At 39.9% G+C, this 23,661-nt stretch overlaps 1 protein-coding gene across 1 annotated transcript in view; it reads left to right on the top strand.

Moving 5' to 3' along the window:
* Nucleotides 1–23,661, top strand: part of DOCK2 (dedicator of cytokinesis 2) — a 153,912-nt gene that overhangs the window by 98,823 nt on the left and 31,428 nt on the right. Inside the window, exons 30-33 of the mRNA XM_057378678.1 lie at nucleotides 11,392–11,470; nucleotides 19,035–19,135; nucleotides 19,228–19,286; nucleotides 20,576–20,724. Of these exons, the coding sequence (XP_057234661.1) occupies nucleotides 11,392–11,470; nucleotides 19,035–19,135; nucleotides 19,228–19,286; nucleotides 20,576–20,724 (388 nt within the window). The remainder of the gene's footprint in view (nucleotides 1–11,391; nucleotides 11,471–19,034; nucleotides 19,136–19,227; nucleotides 19,287–20,575; nucleotides 20,725–23,661) is intronic.

The following is a 23,661-nucleotide window of genomic DNA, read 5'->3' as shown; positions in this document are numbered from 1 at the left end:
AGGAAATGAGTTATTGATCTTACTTTATGTCTTAATTTTATGTTATATCAACACCTGGGAGGGGAGGATGTTTATCAGTCTTTATAGAAATTCGGGATTGTTTTTTTCTTTGTTCGGGTTTTGGGAATTTCTTCCAGGGAATGGATGTTCTATGAAAAAAATTGAAAACTAATTGAATTTTCTAAGATTTGTCTTGTTAAGATTCTTTACCACAACCAGAGAACTAGCAGAGAAAAAGTCACAGGGGATCAGGCTTAGGTCTCTTACAACAACACTGAGAGAAGAAAAGGAAATTTAAACAAAACCCCAACAAACCAAACACAAAAAATATCAGCGCAGTGCAGGTTTTGCATTCTCAATTCCCCTGGTGTGAACAGGAGGCTCCATGCAGACTTTTTCCTCCCTGGAGCAGGGGGTTTTACCTCGAGTCTCCCCTTTTCTGCATTTGCAAAGAGCTTGGTTAGGGCTGTGGGGCACATCTGCTGTGTGTGGTGTGACCTGGCCAGTGGCAGGATGTGGCTGGTGCCACTTGTGCCCTCTGGGTGTTCAGCAAAGCCTGGCAGTCTCCCCTGCATGCTCCTGTGTGTTTTGTAGCAGGGAAGGTGGGAATTGGAGATTTGCTGTAGGAGGGACTGCAGCACAGAGATGTGAGATCAGAGCAGAGGGAAGAGCACCCCCAGCACTGCAGGACTGCTCCTGTTTGCTGGGCAGGGCACCCCAATTCCTGCCGTGTGTGAGCAAGGACAGGCAGTGCCTGAAGAATACCAGGGCTATTTCAGCTCAAAGATTGGCACAGATAGGGGCAAACAAGGAGAAAATGAATTCTTACAGGTCCAAAGGAAGGGACAATGGGCACATTCAGGTCCAGGAGAAACTGAGGTAGATGAGTTGAAAAAAAGGAGTAGAAACTTCGTTGACTAAACTCACTTATCAAGCTTTTCTGCTATCAGGATGAAATAATTTGACTCAAATTGCTTTAAATCACTGTTAYACATGACGTGTTCTTTGCTTCCCAAGCCTGTTCTGACTCCCAAAGCACATTTGAAGGAGGCAGAGGCTGTGTGTGCTGGTCCCACTGGACAGGCAATATTCAATGAGCAACAGAGGATGAAAAGAGGGAATTAAATACCTCTCCTTTTTTTTCTGTTTCTGTCCCCTTCCATTAACAGCAAGATGGAAAGAACACTCTTTTATGGCCTGCTAGGTGGGGCAGAACACTTTGGGAAACAGTAACATCATCACTGAGGTCTTGAGGATATAACATCTGAGTTATTTTTGTGRTCCTCCATGGTGGATTTAATTAACTTTTGTTCTAATTAAAGTTGCTTACTGCATTCTTCTTATTAGTTGCTACTGCTTGTATGTGCACTTTATTCCACTCATGGCACTTAGATATTGGCTATTAACTTATTAAAAGCAGTAATTCCTAAGTACATGGCATTTGTGAGGAAATGCTTTGCTGGTTTAGGTAGTACCATATAGTCTGTTTATCTTCCAGATGTTCATAATTTTAATTTAGAGRGATGTAATTTCTCCCAGGAAATTCATGTACCTTACTGTCACCATGAATTGTGTGGGGAGTCAGATTTGCTGAGTTAAAGGAACAGTTAGCAGGGTTAGCAACAAACTATTCACATCCCTGCCCTTATCCTCTGGGCTTTGAAATGGTAATTCCTCACATGGAGTCTGGAAGTATTTGATCTTATCATAATTATTACCTGGATCAGTTTGGGGGGTGTCCAGTCTGAAGTGGCTTAGTGAGCACTTTGATTGTTGGTGTGTTCATTTGGGTTGTTTTTTGAACCTTGCCCATATTTTATTCAGGTATTTAAAAACAAATGCAAACATCTCAAGGTCAGATCCTGTTCACTGAAAAAACTCCTGCGAGATAACACTGTAGGGTATTTTCTRACACCGGTAGTTTGGCTTTTTCTGAAATATGTTTTCATTACCTGTGTATCTGAGTGTTTTCAGACATCTGTCAGAGTCAAGTCTTCCCCMGTGCTTGTAAAGTCTAACTTGAAAGGTTTAGCGCTGCAGGTATTTGGCAAAAGAGCTGGAATTGTTGTCAATTTTCTTTMATTATACATACTAAAAATAGCTGCTTACTTGCTGATGAACACTTTGTAACACCCTCCAGACGTGGATCTGGTGGAGCTCACACTCGGAGCAGTGTTATTAATTCAGCCAAATCTCACTGTGGCTTCGAATCAGTGCCTCCTGCACCCCCGGGCAGCTCTCACACTGCCAGGGCTGGGGTTCTTTGGTGCCCTGTCCTGGTCAGGCAGCAAAGGGAGGCACAATAAATTCTTCTTTGGTGCCAAGCAAGGCACTGCTGTTAGGAGAAGGACAGCAGGGATTCCAGATCTGGGTTTTGTTGGGCTTTTGTGGTTTTTCTTTTCATAGTTCATCAGAGAATGGTCCCGTGGCTCCTGAAAAACATGTGTACGCACATTCCTGAACACAACCTTGGACAAAATGTTCAGGGCCAGGTTGGACAGGGCTTGGATCAACTCGGTCTAAAGGAAGGTGTCCCTGCTCATGGCAGAGGGTGGAATGAAATGAGATTTAAGGWMSCTTCCAWTCCAAACCATTCYGTGATTTGATGRACTCAAGTTGAAAGGGAGAAAAATCTCAGAGTAATTAAAATATTTGAACTGCTCCTCAGTCTTCCATTTATCTGTTAGTGGAAATTAAAGCTTGTCATATTTGAAAAACAAACAGAAAACCCAAACCAACCCCCAAAGGAGAAGTTTAGGTTAGTTTACCCTGAAAGTTGATTCATTTACATAACTGAGGTTGGATGACGGTGTTGTGGTTTACTTTGTGCAAATAAGGCAGAATCTAGAAGGCTGATCTGCTGCATACAAGTAACTCTTTTCTTTGATCTCATTTTCCTCTGCAACTTTTGACTGATTTAAACTATAGAAATGCRGTTGTTTTTACAAGGGCTTGAATTTTCAGGGGAGCAGAATACATTTATAYCAGGCTTATGGCATATTGCAGAACTTTGTAATTGTAATGTACAAAAAAATATTTTAAACAASAAGTATAAATGTCTAATGAAATTATTCTTTTATGCACGCTTGCAGAAAAGGGTAAACAAGGTATTATAACAAGTTCAAACAAATTTTACTGCTTAGTCATGGATTTAATTGTGTACAGTGATGTGTCCTTGGACTGTTTGACTTTGTTATGAGAATAAAAATGTCCTTGCTGAAATGCAACTTCCCTGTTAATATAACATCCCTTTCAGAGGGAAATTTCTTTCTTTATTGTTTTCCATGCTGGGGTATTTGGTACAGGGTGCCTCAGTGTTCTCAAATTGTATCTCCATTACAYCCAGGCTCCTCTGTTTCCTCTTTCTCAGTCTCCACTAAAGTCAGTGTTTGTAATCAGGCAAATGGCATCGAGTCATCCTTGGCCCTTGGTGAGGCAGGTGAGGAGCAGAGGCAGAGCTTTCCCTGGGCTGTCCCTTCACTCCAAGGAGAGTTTCACTCCCAGCTCTGGTGGATCTGCTCTCTCTGCTGGAGCTCCCAGCCTGGCACACAGAGTCCCTGTCCCTGCCCCTCAGGTGCCTGGCTGTGCCCGTGCCAATGTCCCCCTGCCTTTGCACTGCTCACAGCTCCCTGCAGCACACACGGTGCTCACTCTGCACCAGCTCTGTGTGCTGCTGTTATCCATATTGTGCAATGAACCCAAACACTTCATTGTGCAGTGGCTGCAGCAGATCATCTGCCCAGCAAGAGAGGCAGCGCCCATCGTGGTCACGGCACAGACTGGATGTCTGGTGGGTTTGAACTGCAGTCATTTATTGAAACTTTTATCTAAAATACGGAGAGAAAACATGCTGGGAGATATCCCATTCCCACTCCCACTGCAGAGTGTCTCATCTTTCCTTTCTCAGCTGCAGGCATGCTCACACTCCTAGACTAAAGGAAAAGTCCTCACTRGAGAGAGCAACACAACACAMAAAAAAAAAMATCTTGGTAATTTGATGKTCTCAGGAAGTCAGTGAGATAAATTGTTACTTTCCTGGATACAACTTTGATTTGCAGAGAGAAACCCCTAAGGATCTTTGCTATGTGGCTTGTTATAAAATACACTTTTGTATGTTTGCAAGTATTTTAATTTTAATAAAACATCTGGAGATTGGGAAGAGGAGTATTTTCCCCTCTGTAGAATATATGTGCAAATGAGTAAAAAAAAAAAATTGAAGAGATTACCCACACAAACTGTTCTATATCACCACAGAAAAGACTGAAAATTCGGTATTCATAATTTTCATCAGTTGTGGTAAAAGCAATTGAAAATCCTTTTGTGTTCCCCTAAGCAACTTTGGCCAGCACTTCATATAATAAGAGATCTTCAGGAAATAAAATACTTGCAATTTTCTTGTACTTAACATTATTTTGAGCAGTTAATTTTCTTTTTTTTTCTTTTTTACCAGAAATATCACAAAATAACCCCGCTGGTGTATTATGTGTTTGCTGCATAATCATCTCTTTTAAAATTCATAATCTGCTGGTTCATTGCGATGAAAATCAGTGGAAGAATGGAGAAGTAATTTCACAATATCAATTCAAACTTCCTTCAAAAGTGAAGGCTGTAGGAGTTTATTAGTGTGTGCCATCCTGACACAACCATGTTAAGACATTTACAGTCATCTCTAAGAACCAGGYTTCAGCTTTGTGTCTGATTCCCATTCTTGATCTAGCACTAAAGACAGCCTGTGATTGATGATTTTTTCATTAATTCAGTATATTTCTACTATGCAAAAAATTGTCTGCAGTGCACAAAAAAAGTAAAGGAGACAGAAGTGAGAAGAAACTCACAATATAAGCAAAATTACTGAAAGTACCTCTCAAACTGATTTACTTGGAGCCCATTCTGACAGCTCTTTGTACGCTTCATTTTCAAGCTATGAAATTCTTAAAACATTCAAAACATTCAATTTCCAGGAGCCTGGCATAAAATGTGTACCTAATATGCAGACTTGAAAATATATTTTGGTTCCTAAATGAGAGCTACATGGTGTTTAAAGCATGTTTTGGGTAGCTGCTGAAGGGAAAGCTGCCCACAAAGAGCCTTTTGGCCAAGTCAAGGGTCTCACATGGAAACTTCCCTTCTCTGGCACAAAGCCACTGCACATTCCTGTCTTTCTCTGGGAATTCATTGGTGCTGCTGTCAAAGTAACTCTGACACCTCACAGCATGCATTCTGGCTGCTTGGCAGAGCTGTTCAATGTAAATATTCAAACAATGCTGATAAGGAAGAAAACACTATAACTGAGACAAACCCCAATACAATAATTGAGATAAGCAGCTGGAGCCTCAGCCATGTAGAAGCTGTTGCTTTCTGACATTCTTATTTAGTTACAYTCTGGTCATACACTGGAAGAGAATTTAGGAACATGGCAGTTGCATTACAATTGGAATTAAATATGAATGGTTCAAAAAATTATTCTTCAGTCTGTGGTGATGCTGAGTTGACACAAGGGAGAAATATGATGAAATTATTCTGCTTTCTTTGCGCCACTGGCCATACTTTTCCAGTTACCATGGAAGTGGATTTCTTCCCAAGTGTTGCCATTATTACTCTCTTCATAACCAGGTTTCATGTAGCCACAAGGTTTTTAAATATTGYTTCCATCTTGCATTACCCTTCATTTCTAAATCAATGATTGCCATGTTATTAGGAGATAATTTCTGCTGTTGCTTTGTGAAGATTTTTTTATTATCTTTTCACCTGTAGAATGTGTTTGTTTGAGTCTCTCTGGTCACACTGCTTGTTTTTCTGGTGTCTCTCATGTGTATTTTTTCCCTTCAGCATTAGTTTAGAGTTGCCAATCACTGTTTCAGTCCTTGACAATRATCAGCATTGGGGTTTGGGTCTGACCCACTGTCTGAATCTTCTGATTCTGYCATGTGCCTCCTTCTGCATGTTCTGCACAAGCAGGAAAAGGTGACAGAAGCCTATAAGAGARTCATTTGACTTCAGCTGCTCTTCCCTTGTGTTTGCTTTATGTTGCAATACCCATCAGGTGTCTTCTGYACAACATTTTCTGAGGATGGCACTCAGAATCAATAAAAATTATGGATGAGTATTATTTTGGTTCTGCTATTCCCTGCTCCAGAWTTCACAGAATTGGCATAATGGCCAAACTATGTCTATCAGAATCCAGAAAAAAAACCTTAAAAATAATAGTCAGTGCATCCTGCAGAGGTTGCAAGAACTTCTCTCATATTCCTCTTCTGTTTGAGTAGAGGATTCACTGATGAAAGCACTGATTGACCATTTTGGGGGGTTATAAAAGACACTGAAATTAGTGTAGCTCCTTCTGGCTTGAATTTCTGGACCAACCTCTCTGAAGGAAAAGCACTTCAGGTTTGCGGGAAGAAGTTCTGAATGATAAAAACTGCCCATGCTTTCACTGGCTTTTAGATGTGACTTTAAAAAGTCCCATTTTATCCATCATTTTAATGGTTTCKTTCAGGAAGTTTTCACAACACTGGAAATATACTCTTTTAAACTTTATTTTGCTGTGCCTGGTTATTCAGTAGAAGTTTGTACTCCACTCATTTTTTTCCACCTGTCATTRCATCAATGCAGTCACAGCTTGAGGAGACAGCAAGCAGGAGTTTGAGTTGATGCTCATAAATACCTGAGCTCATTCAGCCTTCACCTCAGGATCTGGGTTACTCATCTCAAACTTAAAGCAGTGAATTCTCAAATTTTAGAGTTGTGTGAACCTGAAAAGGCACTGAAGAGCATCTCACTGCATTTGGACACTGCTTTAAAAGAATTCACATGTGTGAGTCTGAGGAAGGGTCTATTCATTATTTGGGAATTGTTTCTAATTCTGTGTCTGATTTATGCACCTTTCCCAAAATAATGTTATGGGCCCAGAAGTGTTCTTGGTTTGAAACAGGGTGCAGCTCTTGCAAAGCCACCTAAGAATAGTCAGTGAGAATTCAAGGGTTGGTTTGTTTGAGGTTTTTTGGTTGGTTTGTTTGAGGTTTATTTTTTTTTTTTTTTGCGGGGGGGGATGTTTGTTTGTTTGTTTCACTGTAATCCTCTTTGTTTTATGTTGCAAGAAGCTGATGCAACAATTTTAACTGGCTTGCTAGAAATAACTTGGAGCTGCAGATCTGAATTTTAGGTTTATTACCTATTTACATTTCAAAAGCAAGGACAACATGCAGACCTATTTTACTGTTAAACAAAATCATCATCTTCTGAGAAATAGCCTTGAAATCCTATTTTGATTAATAYGTTGTTTATGAATACGGAATTCTTTCCTTGCTCCATCTCAGTCCCTCTGTTTTATTTTGAGGGAGAAACAGCTTAAAATCAAATCTTTATCTCAGGGTGACATGAATTTTCAGTTTTGTCTGTCTTAAATTATTTCTCTGTGTTACTTAAGGTGCTGCTCTCCCCCTGTTTAGAACAGACATCGAAGTGTGAAACAGAGTACAATTGCACAGGGTTCTATTCTTTGGGCTCTCCAGTCAAAATTTTCWACAAAAATCTCTGACAATACAATAAAGTAAAGCAGAAGCAGCAGGAAATTCAGATAGAGGGAACAGGARCAGTTGAACCATGGCAATTCTGTCACTGTCCTAAGCCAAAACCCTGCCTTTTTATATCCAGATTTAGCMCAGAAACTTTAGACTTCGAAGATCTTCCATWAATCTTCAGGCTCAAGARTTTTATATGAGCTGTACATTAGAARCATCAATCCTGATAAACTCAGGAAACATCACAGAAGTTACTGTGGATAAAGGAATTTCAGCAATTTTAGATCACAATAGTTTCAACTGATGAGAAATTAATTCTGTATTAAGTGACTATAGGAAAGTTTTTCTATAATTAAAACTAATGGAAAATGTGATCATTTCATTTAAGTCTTTAAAGATTAATGTTTAAAATTATATTTTTTCTTGTTTCCATCAAAATCTCTAACTGTTTTAGTTTYATACTTGTGACTACTTAATTAATGCCCCTTTCTGGTGAAAGGGGAGATTGAGGCAGGACAGTGGAATCAGTGGGGCAGGACACATGGCAGGAGCCAGGAACAGCATTCAAACCCACTGCCTAAGTGACTTCCAATGACAGGAATAGATACACCCTTTAGGCGAAATACAAATGCATGAAAATATTTGGAACTTGACAGCCTGGAAATATTGCATGCTCCCTGAAAATGTGTCATTCCAGTCTGTCAGATAAAAATATTTGTGAGAGTGAAAGGGATATTTACAGAAGACAGCTTACATATGATTATATTGTATAGAATTCTGGAAATATTTTTAACATTTTCCATGATTTCTACTGGGCATTAAATACCTCAGTATTTCTTAGGTGTCCTTCAGGTTTTTCTACAAAGTTAAAAGTAAAGCACAAGCTCTTCACAAAMATTTTACAAATATWATTACACTCAGTAATACATCCATGYTATRAAATAGATTGCCACTTMTACATTTCATGTGTGTTTCAGTTATAATTACTTCTGCTGTATCTTGCATGATATTTCTACTTAAAGAGTAAGGTACTGAAAAGTGTGGGGTTTTTTTCTTGCAAGAAAAATGACTAGGACCATGCCAGGGTCTGGCTGAACTGGGTATTTATATAGGTGCTGTATTTCACCATGGAGTAGTGTGGAAATGCATGGAATCTGGGGAGTAAAAGAGCCTCAGCTACAGAAGACACCCCCTCCTGCTTCAGCTAAAAACTCTGAGTGAAGGGAAATGCTCCTCCCTGAGCAACTGGAGATCAAGAACTTGTTTATGTGAGTGGGCAAGAAATAAACTTTGTAAATCAAAAGATCTAGAGCAATGCAGTGCTACAGAAAAGGYACATCACTGAAAAGGCCTTGACCCAAAACTCCTGTTCAGGAGAATAATGGTGATGATCACACAGAATAACACTGCTGTGATTCTGCTGAGCTGTGTGGGGGTTTGTGCTGCCTAAAATGAATCACTCCTCTAGAATCCCCTTTTTTTTTGCAACATCTTAGGCTGTTTGTGTCAAGTATCAGGCAGCTTTGAGGAGATAAATGTCCCCATGTGAGGGGAGCGTTAGGGAAGGATGTGTTTATTTTCTTGTGGGCAGTGTGGGACAGCTTGTAGCWGGAATCACATTCAGCAGCTGATCTCATAAAAGGTGGAAAAGCAGATACAATAGCCTGGGAAATGGCACAGGGCAGCCCTGTCAGCGGGCACAGGGTGTTCAGCAGAGCTGTGATAGTCTGCAAGGGCGCGACTGAGCAAAATTAGATTTTGTGAACTTGAGGAGATTTGATGCCACTCGGCTTTTCACAAATCAGCCCCTTATTTCARCAGACAGGATTAGCAGGGGCAGTGCTGGAAGATGAGATCAGGGAATGCCCTGAACCACAGGAGGAGGCTCAGCTGAGTGTGTGGGATGATGCTGTGGAGTGACACAGCACCATCCCTGTGCCACAGCTCCTGCACTGTCCCTCTGGCCACCTGGGCAAAAACGTGTGGAAAGGTGTGACAATAGGGATAAKTGCTTAACTTCCTTGAGCAGCAGTACAGGGGAAAGAAAGAAATTCTTCTTGAGGTTTTCACAAAGATTATTTTCTTCCTGGAGCACTGCACCCACAACAAGGGATTTCACTGCAGCTCTAATGAAGCAGGGAGCTCCTTTGGGTGATTGCTCAGTGGTTAAGAGGGATTCCCTGTCATGAGCCTGCCAAAAGCTGAACTTTTGTTTTACCTCCCTCATTAAGAAACTGAACTTAGCCCTTCTGATTTGTTTTTCTTTGGTGATGAGACTAAAACTCCTTTCCCTGGCTGTTGTGTTTCTCCAGAGGCTCACAGACAGCTGCCAGGGGAGMAGTGTGACAGCAGAGCTTGTTTGCTGTGTTCTACCAGCCTCCAGTGGCCAATGGCATTTAATTGTCCTCCCCCCAGTTTAGTCTTTGATGYGTCTAATCACTTCTGAGCCAGGATAAAATTCAGGCACTCACAGCATCCTGTGGCAATGAGCTGCAGAGTTGAGCAAGTTTAACACAGAGCCTGGGTTGGTTTGTTTTGGATGCACATTCTGGCTGAGTTCAGTGCTCTCTGATGCTTCTCAGGGAAGCTGTGAGTGTTCAGTCTCTCATCTCCACAGTACTTTCGATTTTATGGATCTGTCACCTCCCTCCTCAGTCACACTGTGTCCCCTCACTGAGAACCATTTCTGTGTCATATTTTTGTTTGTTTTCTTCTCTCCTATTTTTTGTTTATCTTTTTGAGATGGGACACCAAAACCCCACAGAGAGTCCAGGACAAGGACACAGCATTCTTTTGACAGTAACATATGGATATCCTGCAGATTCTTAATCTTTCGCTGATAATCCTAATTATTGAATTATTGCTTTCTCTGATGCTACTAATCACTGAGATGGTGGGGGTTTCTGGATCTGGCTGTTACAGTTATTAGATCTTTTTCCTGCCTGGGAATATCTAGCTGACAGCCAATCTTTGTATTTGAACAATTAAGATTGCTTTTCCCTTGTGTTGCCTTATTTCTGTTTGCCTTTACAGTGTTTTTCATAGAAGTATTTCCACTTAATAGCTTTAAAAAAATTACCTATGAAGCAGTGGCAAATGATCACTTTCAGTCAATTTACASTTTTGAAAACAACTGAATTATTTAAATAAACTTTATAAATATTTAAAGATACAATTGATTTTTGTTTTACAAATGTCCCATGCTGGGAAGTCAAACCAAGAAATTAGCTTTAGARACATGACTTAATAATGCTACATTAATCAAGAGCTTAAATAGGTGCTGCTTTTCAGGCTAGAAGGGCAATGTTCTGAAGTAACTCTATAGTATTTTGAATGTGTATTTTCAGAATTTTGAATGTCTTTATAATCAGCCTGGGGAGGAAGGTGGGCAGAGGTGTCATCCTGCCCTCCCCACCTGGAAGAAAGCTGAAAAGCTGCCCTTCATATCTTTGAAGTGTAAAAAGTGCAGTGGCACTCCTGAGTAATAACGTGAGCACAGGAGCTGCTCCAGCTGTCAAACCCCAAGAGAAGGCAATGCCACCCCTGTGAGTGATTTGGGTTTGGCAGGAGGTCACATTGGCTTTGAAAGGATTGCTGTTTTCAGGAATGCAGTGTGCTGTGCGGCAGAGGAAACAATTCTATTGTCTGACTTTGCCAACAGAGAGCAAGAAACTTTTTGATAATTGTGTCATTCTTTTTTTGGGTAGCACTATAAATCCTGTGSCACAGTACGGATTGTCACCCTCTGTGCTCATGTGAGATGCTCCCAGTGTGTCCAGTGCCAAATGTGCTGCCACCAAGATCATCCATGGTGGCTATTGATTGCCAGAGGTTACATTCATTTATCTCTATCACTGCATTTCCTTTTTAGGGTGTTCTTGAGAGCCATCAACAAATTTGCAGAGACAATGAACCAGAAGTTTTTGGAGAAYATGAATTTTGAAGTCCAGGTAAGTACTGAGGCAGTATGTGCTGCTCTGCCAGAGCCCCTCGTGCTGCTGGGCTGTGGATTGGGGAGGATTAGATCATCTTCCATATCACATCAGAATTGGCCTTTGCTTATTTATGATAACACCCAAACTGGGTGTTTTGTTCTGTGACTGTTCAGGACTGGCAAGCACAAAACCCTTTTTYATTTCTTAGCCAGCCAAGTGCATTCAGAATGTCAATCTTGGATGTGACACACAGAGCTTTTACAATGTCAGTGCTACGGATGTAGGACAGAAAGAGCTTAACTTTGCTGATTCTTAAAGTATTTAGGACTTAGACTTTATTTTTAACTTATAGTCTTCCCTGATGAATCTATCTTCATTTATTTATCTTTATTAGTTCTTTCTGTAATAATTTTTAATTAGGGTTGTTGGGTTTTTGTGTTTGTTCGGTATTATTATTCTGTGTAACTTAACTCTTTGGTCATRCATTTTACAATGTTAGGCTTCCTTTAGATAAAAATGACAATTACTGTAGTTTTCACATTCATTAAATTTGTATTAAAATGTAAATACACTTTTCAATTCAGGATTTGTCCCTAAGTGCAGCCTGATCATGGTGTGTAAAGTTACTGTTTCACTCCTAACATAAAATTCAGGACTTTGTATTTCATGGTCCCTTTCGAAACTTGCAATCTGTTTAAGAGATTTCAYTTGTGCTAAAAACTGTTTGGGAATCGTTCCTTTGGTCCTGAACACAAAACACCTTGGTCCCAAACAGCCACAGAGGAGCCAGGTAAGTGTTTATACAGSAGGGGTTTGAAAGACAGAAATGCAAAAAAAAGGTAAAAGATTCAGTTCACACTCACAGTGGCATCAAGTAGGAAATTTAGAGCTTTTTCCTCATTTATTTCATTAAAAATGTTTTATCTTCAAAAGGTGTGACACACAAATGTATACATGTATAATATTAATTAAGATTTTTTTTTAAACAAAGGGAAAGATGTTTCTTCCAACAAACTTAAGATTAATTTTTAGTAAATATTCCTGTTGGAAATCCTCAGATCCTAGATGTATTTATGATATAATCTTTATTGGGCTCTATCAAGTTTATTAACAAGCAATTTATAATTTCTATATCATTTGATTTTGTCATTTCTATATCATTTGAGCACATTTTACTGCACAGTGTATCAGTAATTTTTAAAAGCAGGTAACAAAGGTCTGAAAGATGTCACCATGGGCAGGACACCTAAACCACACAGACCATAGAGGCTGTGTCTGTCATGTTTTATTGAGCCTTTTTCAAACGTGAAAGCAGCAGTTTGATCTGGAGCTTTTATTTCAGCTGTTTCCTGTGGCAATTTTGTGTATTCCAAAGTGTTATCAAACATCCAGGGATGCTGTAGTTCAGCACTGCACCTCGTGGTTCAAGGGGATGCATTAATGCTCTTTTATTCACAGCTTATCAAACAWCTGGAGGCTCTGAGTGTGCTAAACTATGTTACAGCACAGAAATAGTGCCCTGTACAGGATTGTAGTACCCTTACAGACTTCATAAGAGGCTTTAAAGTACAAATCAAGGAGAGACCTTCCTTTTCTTTCACAAATAAAAGCTCTGCAGACCTTCTAAGAGTTCCCTAAATATACCCATTCAAAAAGCTGCTACTGCACTAAAGAAAGTCTGAATAGTGCAAAGCACATTGTCTAATGTTCTAAATTATAAATTAAAATTWGATTTCCCACAGTATAATTCTTTTTATATCAGTATGTCTTGGCTGTAAGCAAACATGAGCAGGGGTTAACTTGAAGTAAATGGAAAACTTCTGCATTTTATGAAATAGTTCACCTTAGAGTCTTTAGAGTATAGCAACTGTGCAGCTGTATTTCTATTTTTATTTACATTCCTATAGAAAAATTGTGAATTGGGATGAAGAAACTTGCTTTTTCTATTTTGATTTGGGAGTAGCACAATCTCTCAGTTTGTAAAGAGCTGCAGCCTGATAATGTCATGGCCTGTTCACTCCCATTGCCAGCCCCAGGAGCAAAGGCAGCCCCACACATCCCAACCCTCAGGGGTTTGGGGCAGGGCCCTGAGCTGCAGGAGGAGCTGAATGGGCTGGGCAAAACAGAGATGCACATTAGTCAAAGTTGTATTTAAAATAAAAAGATGAAAAATCTTTAAGTTCTTTGTAAACAAGTGCATAATTTATACTCTTTGTAGGACCATGTTTTCAGATCAGGTTATTAATATTGGAAGCAAAGTCTTAATTAAAAGAAAAATTTAAAAGGCTATTTAAAGCCCAGTGAAACAGATCTGAGCRTTTTCACTTGGCTGAGTGGCTGCATGGCAATAAACAGGAGACAACCAAAGCAAACAAAGCAAGTCAACTGTGAAGCAACTGAACATSTAAAAAAGTGTGGTTTAAATCTAGAGAAATGAAATGAAGAAATTTTTTGCAGCTCTGGTGGAGCTTGTTAAATGGAGAAAAGAAAAAGGTTCCTGGCCTCTTGGTTGTTTGCAAAGCAAATTGTTTTTTTCATGTATTATGTGATKAAGGTAGAAGGGAAAGGGGTGTTATCATTTAGGGCCTGGGGAAGGATGTGCTGTGTCTGATCAGGAGTGGGTGCAGTCCTTAATTCAGAACCAGGAACTGCCTCAAAGCCACAGGCTGGAGCTGAAGCTGCTGTGCACAGGAAAAACCACCAAACCCCTGCCCAGCCCAGCAGGGAGGGGCTGTTACATTTCCTGCCTGGCACTGCCATCACTCAATTCACCAGAACAATTTTAGGGATTCCTTCCCTGATCCCACAGCTTTGCCACCGAGGTTATCATTGCACTGGGCAAGCAGGAAGGGCCACAATGAGCCTTTGGGGTGGGAATTGWTGGTCCTGGAGGTAAAAATAGTCTGATGGCTGAGGTTTTGTSCCTGCTGGGTGAGGGGGTGGTTTTCCTTGGTTTGGGTTTTTTTCTGGGTTTGCACACAGAGCACATGAGGGGAGAGTTCAGTACATCAGTGGCACTTGGAGATTGTGTCCCACAGGGATTCTCCAGTGTCAGCACARAGCAAAACTTAGCACAGTAAAACCAGGTCTGCCTGAAGGGCTTCTGTTATAGAATATTTACTGTTGTGCTGATAAAACAAAGCTGTTTGCTCMAGAGGAAATAATTTTACAGGAGAGRAGGGAGTGAAATTTCATTAAGAGATTGGCCAAAAATAAACCGTGAAGTAGGAGTGAAGGAGGGCTCCCAATATTCATGGTGCCTTCAGCTGGGGAGTGCCTACAGTACAAAYAGGGACAGAATCTTGCATAATGCATGACTCTGCATTCTCCTGTACTGAACATAAACTGGAACATGAGGATTTAAKGCACGGGAATCTGGAGTGTCAATAGGAATTATTGGAATAGGTAAAACCCCTCAATATTTAGCAGTTTATATTCTATTCATGTGCCTGGATTTGGAACGGGCTGTTTTCTTGCATTTGTGTTTGATATAAAGAGGTCATGTTAAATATTGAAACAGGTTATCTACAAAGGGCAGGCAATATTTTCTCACTTGAGGATTCTGAAGAATGAATTCAGCAGCTCACCTGTCTGAAGCAGTTTAGCAGCTCTTGCCTTGGCATGTGGAGCTGGAGCAGCTGACCTGGCAGGTACAGGGCCAGTGCTTGCAACCAGGAAAAGTCTGAAGGCAACAGTGGAGAGTGTTAGAGCTGAAGATTCTGTATTTGGGATGACCACATGGAGAACCTATAAGGAGATATAGTGATGTTACTCAAGAAAAAATGCTAGGCAGGCAGGTCTGAGGTTAGACCTTTCCCATTAGACCATTACAATAGATGTTTTATTGGTGCTTTTTCTTTGATTTCTTKGTTGCATTTTGTATCAATAAAAAGTCTGATAGGTGTGCTACAAACTGCTAATTTTTCCCTTTTCCATCTTTTTGTTTGTTTGCTCTCAATATTATTTAAAATATTATTCACAAGCATTCTGTTAATCGATTGCAGAACTGTCTCTAGCAGCCAGCATCACATGACCTCCACATTCTGGTGCCCACTAGTTAGGAGCAAGTTTTGTAGTTTAAGAGGATTTATTGTGGGTTGGCTCTGATGTTTCCTTTTCTCTGGAGGTGGGGAGTGCTGGTGGTGTAGGGCTCATCATCAGCTTCTGCTGGTAAAGACCAGGGAAATTCAGTCATTGGCATAACACACAGTAACATACAGCCCTAAAAAACATTGCAATGTTGGGACTTTTTCCATAACACACRGTAACATACAGTCCTAAAGAACATTGCAATGTTGGGACTTTTTCCATAACACACAGTAACATACAGTCCTAAAGAACATTGCCATGCTGGGATTTTTTCCATGTAACAATTGTTCAAGGATTGCCAGTTTCAAGCATGAAGATTGGACACAGTGTTCAGACCATGGCTTTGCAGCTGGGCTTTTGCAGGACAGCAGAACAGACACCATCATAAAGTGTAAATTCTGGACTGAGGGTGCAGGAGGTGAGATAGGTTCATCGGAAGAGGTTTAACTACAGTCAAAAATACTAAAAGTTGTGGAAAGTATTTTTGAAAATATATTTGCAAAACTGTTCCCTGAAGGTCACCCTGGTGTCTTTGGTTTAATTGTAACAAAGCCTGTGATTTTCTGTACTCATGCAACCTGTTCATGGTACCTCAACAGCTGTGTGAGAAGATGCCATCTGTGGTGCACAGGACATTTCCAGGACATTGTTGTTCCTGTTGGCAGCTGTTGTCATTGTCCAGGACAGAGATTTTCACTCTGCTGTCGCTGTCACCCCCTGTCTCCATCACCACAGTTTGGATCCGTGCTCTGCACAGGAGGAGTTTCCATGCAGGGAGGGAACACCCTGATCCACAATCCCCACCCAGGGCACTCCATCCCTCCAGGGCTTTTACTGCAGAATTCCTTGGGGAATGATCGGAGATGGCAGCGTCTGACACCTTCGGGGCCGGGCAGAGGCAACAAAAACCACTTTGTTGTGCTCGGGGATGGCTGCTGTGGAGCTGCTCTGGAAAATGCAGTTATTGATCCTGCTCCTCCCTCCCTTCCCTCCATTACCACTATATTTACAGGGCCTTAGGAAGGATTATAATTCTAAATCTCTGCTGTTACAGAGATTATAATTTATATATTAATCACCTATATTCCTGCCACAGGATTTTATTATAAAAGGCTTAGTCCAAAATCTAATGTCAGTTTGATTTGAAAGAATATGCCTATTTTATRTTTTCCTACCTTTCTTGCATGCATTAGTCTCCATTAATAACTCAGCAATAATGAGATGTATTTCACCATCACAAACAGGATTGTGCAACTTTTTTTTTTTTAATCTTCATTTAGAAATCCCAAAATCAAAATCCTCAGCGCATTACAAATACACAGGGGAAAAATATACACTGTGCAAAAAACTCCGTATGACAGTGACAGACATTGTAGAAACAATGCAGAGGTTAACAGGGAACGAAACCATGGGGAAATTTAGCTATCATTAATTATCCTGGAAATATTAAAGTGTTACATTTTTATATATTAAATATCTTCTTTTCATTGGAAAATCATCAAACTTCAGAGTTTAAAGGTCATCTTTGATCTTTCTAGCAGTAAATGGCTGCTTTCACAGGTGTGTGAAGGAGGATGCTGCAGCCTTTACTCCTGGATAATTTTTCAGGATAACAACCAAATCTCTTCTTCATGAGATGGCTGGAAATTTTTTACTAAATTAATTACACATTTTCCAATTTGACAGATGTCCAAAATATCTTGGAGTATTATTGTGGACTAAAGACAAAACAAAACCTGTCTCATAAAATCATTTTTGCATTTTTAAAACCTGTTTCTATATGTTCTTATTTTAGAGAGAGATTACTTTGTCTCATAGAGTTTAAATGTTTATTTTGGCGCTTMAAATCTTGTGAGTCCTTCATTTGAATATGGCTTTGAAATTGAAAGGATCCTATTTTTTAGCCATTTTGGGGTACTCTGAGGATGGAAGGAGAAATATTTTATGCATAAGGTGATGGAGTCTGTAGGGTGTGTCTCTGACAAAGGTAGCACTAAACTTGGTGCTATTAAATGAAAAAATAGACCATTTCATGATGAGGCTTCATTTTTCTCCCCACAACCCAAAACAAATTGAGAATTTTCCATTTCACTGCTATAATTGCCAMACAATACAGAGTGTGTGCCCTGCACATCAATAAACACGGCTTCTCAAGGGCTGAGAACTCCACACTGCTCAAAAGAATCTTTACAATATTTGGTAAGAGAGGGCAGCAAGGCCTTTCAGGGCATGAAGAACATTTCTGCTGATGAGCAAGGCTCTGACTGGGCTGCAGATTTGGGTTGGTGATTCTGCAGCTCTGCTCTGGGGCTGGGACTGCTCACACACACCCAGCCCTCCAAGGGCTTTGGAAYGAGCAGCTCTGCTGGGCAGAGCCTTTCCTGGGCCTCCAGGGGAGGAATAAATTAACAGCAGGATCATCTACAAATTACAGAGCATGTTGGAGAATTGCATTTGTTATGGGAAATTTCTGTGGTTCTGGGTGTTTTTTTGTGTGCTGGCATCTGTTTTTCCTGGTTATTTGCACACAAGAGGCTCTGAAGGACAGAGGCCACTGAAGTTTTGATGAACATTTTGTTTCCAGGCTGTTTAGTGTGGGTTCCCAACCCAGACTTGTATTGCAGCACACAAAATGAAGAGTTTGTTCCATGTTTTGTTCCATCCTTTGAGTCCCCACTGAATGCATTCACCATTGCCTTTCTGCTCTCTCACTGAGACCTGCCGCTGCTTTTAGACACAGCTGCATTTCTGAGTGTTTAAAGCTGCTGCTGACTGCTTAGAAGCTTCTGAAATTTGTATTTCCTTCCTTAAATTAGTGTTTCCTAGGGAAGTTTCTCTTTTCCCTTCCCATTTCTAGCGTGTGAGCAGTGCTTCATTCTGACTGCCTGGAGAATGAGTAATTTGCTTTTAGGAATGAGGGGCTGTGTGATGGTAGAGTGGGGGCTTTTTGTCTGCCTCAAGTACACAACTCAGTATTATCAGCTGTTATTTAGGAATGTATTTTGTCCTTCTTTCATGTGGAGAGCTCTTCACAAATTAYACTGGAATTTCATACAAATGGTTGTTGAATCAGGATCCAAAGAGGAGGCAGGAGATGCCTTTTGAAGTGGTGCTCAAATGCAGTGTAATTACATTGGTGCCTTTAGCTCCAAATTGTTAAGATTCACCAGCCATGTACTGTGTCCCCCCAGTCCTGCTTTGGTTCAGRGTTTAATGTTGTTGGCTAATGAATCTCTTGTGCATCTTTTTTTAGCAATATTTATTCAGCTGCTCTGTTATTAAAAGCAAATGTGTAGTAGTGGTTATTAAAATTCGTCTTTCTTGCTTTTCTGCTAATTGCATAATACTAATGATGTACATCTTTGCATAATATAAAAATCTCATATTGCTTGCATCATTTGGATTCATAAATTATTCTGCATTATGTATCATTTAATATTATTCCTGCTTTCCTCAAAATTATTATAATTTCCTTATATTCAATTTACAGCTGTGGAACAACTATTTTCATTTGGCTGTGGCTTTTATTACCCAAGATTCACTACAGCTAGAAAACTTCTCCCACGCAAAATACAACAAAATCCAGAACAAGTAAGCAAAAATATATACTTTAGTTTTGGTTTTATTATAAAACAGCAGCAAAGGTAATGATAAAAACACCTTTCATGTTCTTTTTTCCCTAGATATGGAGATATGAGACGTTTAATTGGCTTTGCTATCCGTGACATGTGGTACAAACTTGGTGAGTAGCAAAGAGAACTTCACTCACACTGAATCTGTCACATAATGTTTGTCCCATTGAAAAATATCTGACATGAAGTGCTTTTGTAAATATTTCTGCTGTTTGAAYTTGAAATATGTTTTCACTCCTGTGATTAAGCTTGGAGCTGACATGAGATACAGCTGGACTAGTGCCAGCATTTTATTTGAAAGAGAACTCACAACCTTCTTTAAGATTTCAAACACGACTGAAATCAGATTTCTGAAAACTTATTTTGAGACTGGAAAAACTTTTCCTGGAAAGGTTACTGCTGAGCCCGAACCTATGGTTCCAGAAATTAGGAGACCCAGATTTGGAAGCTGTTTGGGTTTAAATTCCAGAAAGGTTTTTACATTTGTTATCCAGCCAGTTTCTGCTATTCCAGAGTTTCTGCTATTTTCAGAGTTTCTCGTTAACTCCTTTGGAATCATTTGTTATTAACTGAACTTAGGCTGACTATTTGTTTTATCTTAGAAAATTTTTGTGTGGCAATTGTGTTGAAAATCAATGTGGCACCCATTGGAGAGGAACATCAGGCTCAGAATACTCCTCAGCCATGGACCAATCCTCACGGCTGTTAATGAGAATGTTTTTGTTTCCTTACAAGCTCCAGGCAGCACTGACACTCTCACACAGGTCCCTGGGTTTGCTGCTGCTSTGCTCCACACATCAGGGCAGTGTTTGAGCCACATGTGGGACCTGGCTGAGTTTTGTGCAGGTTTGGGTGTTTGGGGGCAGCTGATGTAAAACTGGTGCTACAAGATAATTCTGTGTGGGTTTAGGAGCTGAGTTGTATGGATTGATTTGGTGATTTTGGTGCATTGGTTGGTTTGATTTATTGTTGCAATGCCTGGTTTTATTCAGAAAACAAATCGTGTTTTCTCCTTCATAGGTTACACCATGTGGCATTTCCATGTGGTCCTCTCCTGCTGGCAGAATTTGGGGGGTTCTTAGGTTTCTTACTTCCTACTCTAAATACTTACAAGGAGATGTCAAAACATGAAAAACTGAATTCTGCACGAAAATGTCAACTCCCCTGGCATTTCTGCTTATTCCTGGCACTGAATKCTGGCACTTTAGAAGGAGACAGTGTCCATTTTCACATCCCAAAGTTCCCAGCTTTTGAGCAGGAACAGAGAGGAGTGACTGAGTTGTAAGACTTGACCAACACRGATGGCTTAAACACTGTTTTAAATGGTTACAGGTCCTAGATGCTTTCCCAAAAACATTTGGCTTTCTCCTCAAATACTCYATTTTTGGTTTTGTTTCAGGCCAGAATAAAATTTGCTTTATTCCGGGGATGGTTGGGCCCATCTTGGAAATGACTCTTATTCCAGAAGTTGAACTGCGAAAAGCCACGATCCCAATTTTCTTTGACATGATGCTGTGTGAATATCAGAGGACAGGAGAATTCAAAAAGGTAATTACAAACACTGCGTGAAAATGCATTTAAATGTCATGTGCTCAGTATTTCTGGTAAATGTTTGTCAAGTGAGCTTTTCTGCTCACAGAAAATGAAATCCCAAGTATAAAGAACCAAAGAATCAGGTTTTGTGCAAGTGCAGAATCTCCAGAGTGACTTAATTGGACTTGGGCAAAACTTTTTCCAGTGACAGCAACAAATAGATGGAATARCAAATAGGGGCCCAGGGAGATTGCAGGATCTTAATCCAAATTTTCAGAATTTTACTGGAAAGGGTTCTGAGCAGCAAGACTTCCACTGAAGTCAGCCCTTCATTAAGTAGGAGATAGAATTAAATGACCTCTAGGGATCCTCTATAATCTAAATATTTCCCTACACCCCTTCCTTGTGACATTGGAGAACCAAAACTTCCAGGCTTTATTACAGAGTAACTGACAGGAGCAACAGTGAATAGTTAATTATCTATTATCAGATTTATCAKGAAACTCTAACTTGTCTAAATGTTTATTGTGAGGAAAAATAACCACATTGAAGAATTGAAATTCCTGGAAAGTTTTCTGCAGTAATTCTGCAAAAGAAAAATAATTTTAAAGTCCCAACTGTGAAATATTTTTGATTGATGGAATAGAATTAGGGATGGTGGGACAGGGCACTGGAGAACATAATCTGAATTTCCTGCCACTGTTTGTGTGTCTGCCTGGGCAGWGGAGTATCCATCCCTGTCTGACATCTCCATTCTCACCGAGCTCTTTGGACTCCCCTTGCTCTGTGTTTGCACTCTGCCTTCCACAGTAAATTATAACCTGGATATTCAGTTTGTAGTTACACAAAGAATTGATTCAGAACAATCTGTGTAAGGGAAAATGGCAAACAAAAAGGCATCATTTTAGACACATGTAAATATAAATATCTCGTACACCCAGCTATGTTTAATACTTTAAATCATTTGGGGCATTTCTGTGTCAATGAAGTGTGGAACAAATGAGCAGATGGAATTTCCATTTTGGTCTGTATTCCACAGTGCAAAGCTTTTGGTTCAAGGCCAAGATTAAAAACCACTTTGTTTCTGTGCATCTGTTCCCTCCRTGTCCTGATAGTCCTATATTTGCCTTCTTAAAAATGTTTTCCTGTTCATGGCTTATACCTCATCTCTTGGGAGAGACACACAGATCTGTACAGAGCAGAAACCCTGAAAACTCATCAGTCATCCTGCCTGATGAGCAGGAGCAGCAGCCTGGGAGCCTGCGAGGGGCCAGGCACTCCAGTGGCCACTGAATCACTTCTCATGCCATAAAAATAACTTTCAGGTGGTATTTTGCAGTGCCAAGGAACAAGGACATGGTGTTTATTGCAGCTTAAGGAAAAGAGGGAGTTTTCATCAGATGGTGCAAAAACTGTTTCATAATTGAGCTGCTGAGTCTCATCGGACTCTGATGTTCTGCTTTAGAAATTGTGATCATTTACTCATCAAGAATCATGGGGTTTATCCTCTCCTTTCCTATGGATGAGATAATTAAGATAAACCACTTGCCTTTGTAAATTTAGCCATTCTAGTAAGTTTTTAAAAATATAGATTATAAAGAAAAGGCATATTAAGTTTTGTTTGAAAATTGTTACCATCTTAACTTAAATGGGCAAGCAATTAATATGAATGGATAATTACTGGATGCACAAACACATAAACTCCAGGTTTTGCTAGTGGACAATTTTCATTTGCAAATTGACATTTAGTAGTATAAAGGATGTTTTCTTAAAGCTTTAGTATAAAATTTTGAGAATGACAACATGTTATTTCAGGAGTGCCTGGGGCACTCAGGAGCCCAGRATGTCATTTGCTTAAAACATAATTTTGTGGGACTTTGAAAATAAATAATTTATTTCTAATCTAATCTTCTCTAATGAGAGAGGAGAAAAACAAAAAAGCACAAACAGAAACATCTTTACAAGCTGAGCCTGTACCAGCACAGGAACCAGAGTGCCTCCCACACAATTTAATAACCTTTCCCAAAAAGCCTGGYTTTATTAAAGTGTTGTGGTGCTGTGCTGGGACAGAGCTCCATTCCTGGGGGCACAGGGGATGTGTTGGGGCTGGGGGCTGTRTCCTGCTTTATGCACACAATACACRGGCAGTAAGGAGGTAAAGCCATTTAAATTCATCAAGCAGGAATTTTGTTTTATTCAGCTATTTCTAGGAAATTTTCTGATCTCAGAGAAAGCAAAATTCCACCTGTGGCTGTCTCAAGAATGATTTGCTGTACATATACATTTAATGGCTTGGAGCCTGTATGTAGGTGTACCACACAGTAAGACATTTTCTTGCAATYCCTTCTTCTACTTTGCACATGTAATTTCCATTTACCCAGAGCAGTGTTACATAAGCTTGTAATTTTAACTCTAATTGAAGATGTAGAGAGGGAGCCATTAATATCTACTAATTTTAGCTATCAAGGCTCTGTCTGTCATGAGCTCAGAGAGCCGGGAATCTTGGAAAGCCAATTTATTCATCTCTCAGTGTCTGTGGATTGACCCYGTCCTGTAAATGGATCCCTTTCTCCTTCAAACAAAAAGAGAAGCTSGTTGGACACACAGGGTTAAAAAAGTGCCATCCTCCAAATGCAGATAAGCCACCTTTCCTTTCCTTGAAAATCAGGCTGTGTGTTTATTAAGACTRTCCAAAGGAAGTCACATCACCAAGTGACCTCGTACTGCTTATTCTGACAGTGATCTGAGGCCAGGAGACAGAAAATGCTTGCTTTAAAAAAACACAGAAACAAACAAAACAAACAAACAAGGAAAATTAGCTCCTTGCAGAGTAAATGAAAATATCATTTAAATAAACATGGATTTGAGTTACGTTGAGGATTTAACTTGGCTTAGGAGAGATTAATTCATCTGTGTTTATATTTTTGTTCAAATAAATCATTCTGTTTGTGT

This window comes from Malurus melanocephalus, unplaced genomic scaffold (genome assembly GCF_030028575.1).
Source record: "Malurus melanocephalus ecotype Western Australia unplaced genomic scaffold, MMel_1.1 scaffold_370, whole genome shotgun sequence".
Classification (NCBI taxonomy): domain Eukaryota; kingdom Metazoa; phylum Chordata; class Aves; order Passeriformes; family Maluridae; genus Malurus; species Malurus melanocephalus.
The sequence above is the reverse complement of the archived record's forward strand: the minus strand, read 5'-3'. Positions and strand labels throughout refer to the sequence as shown.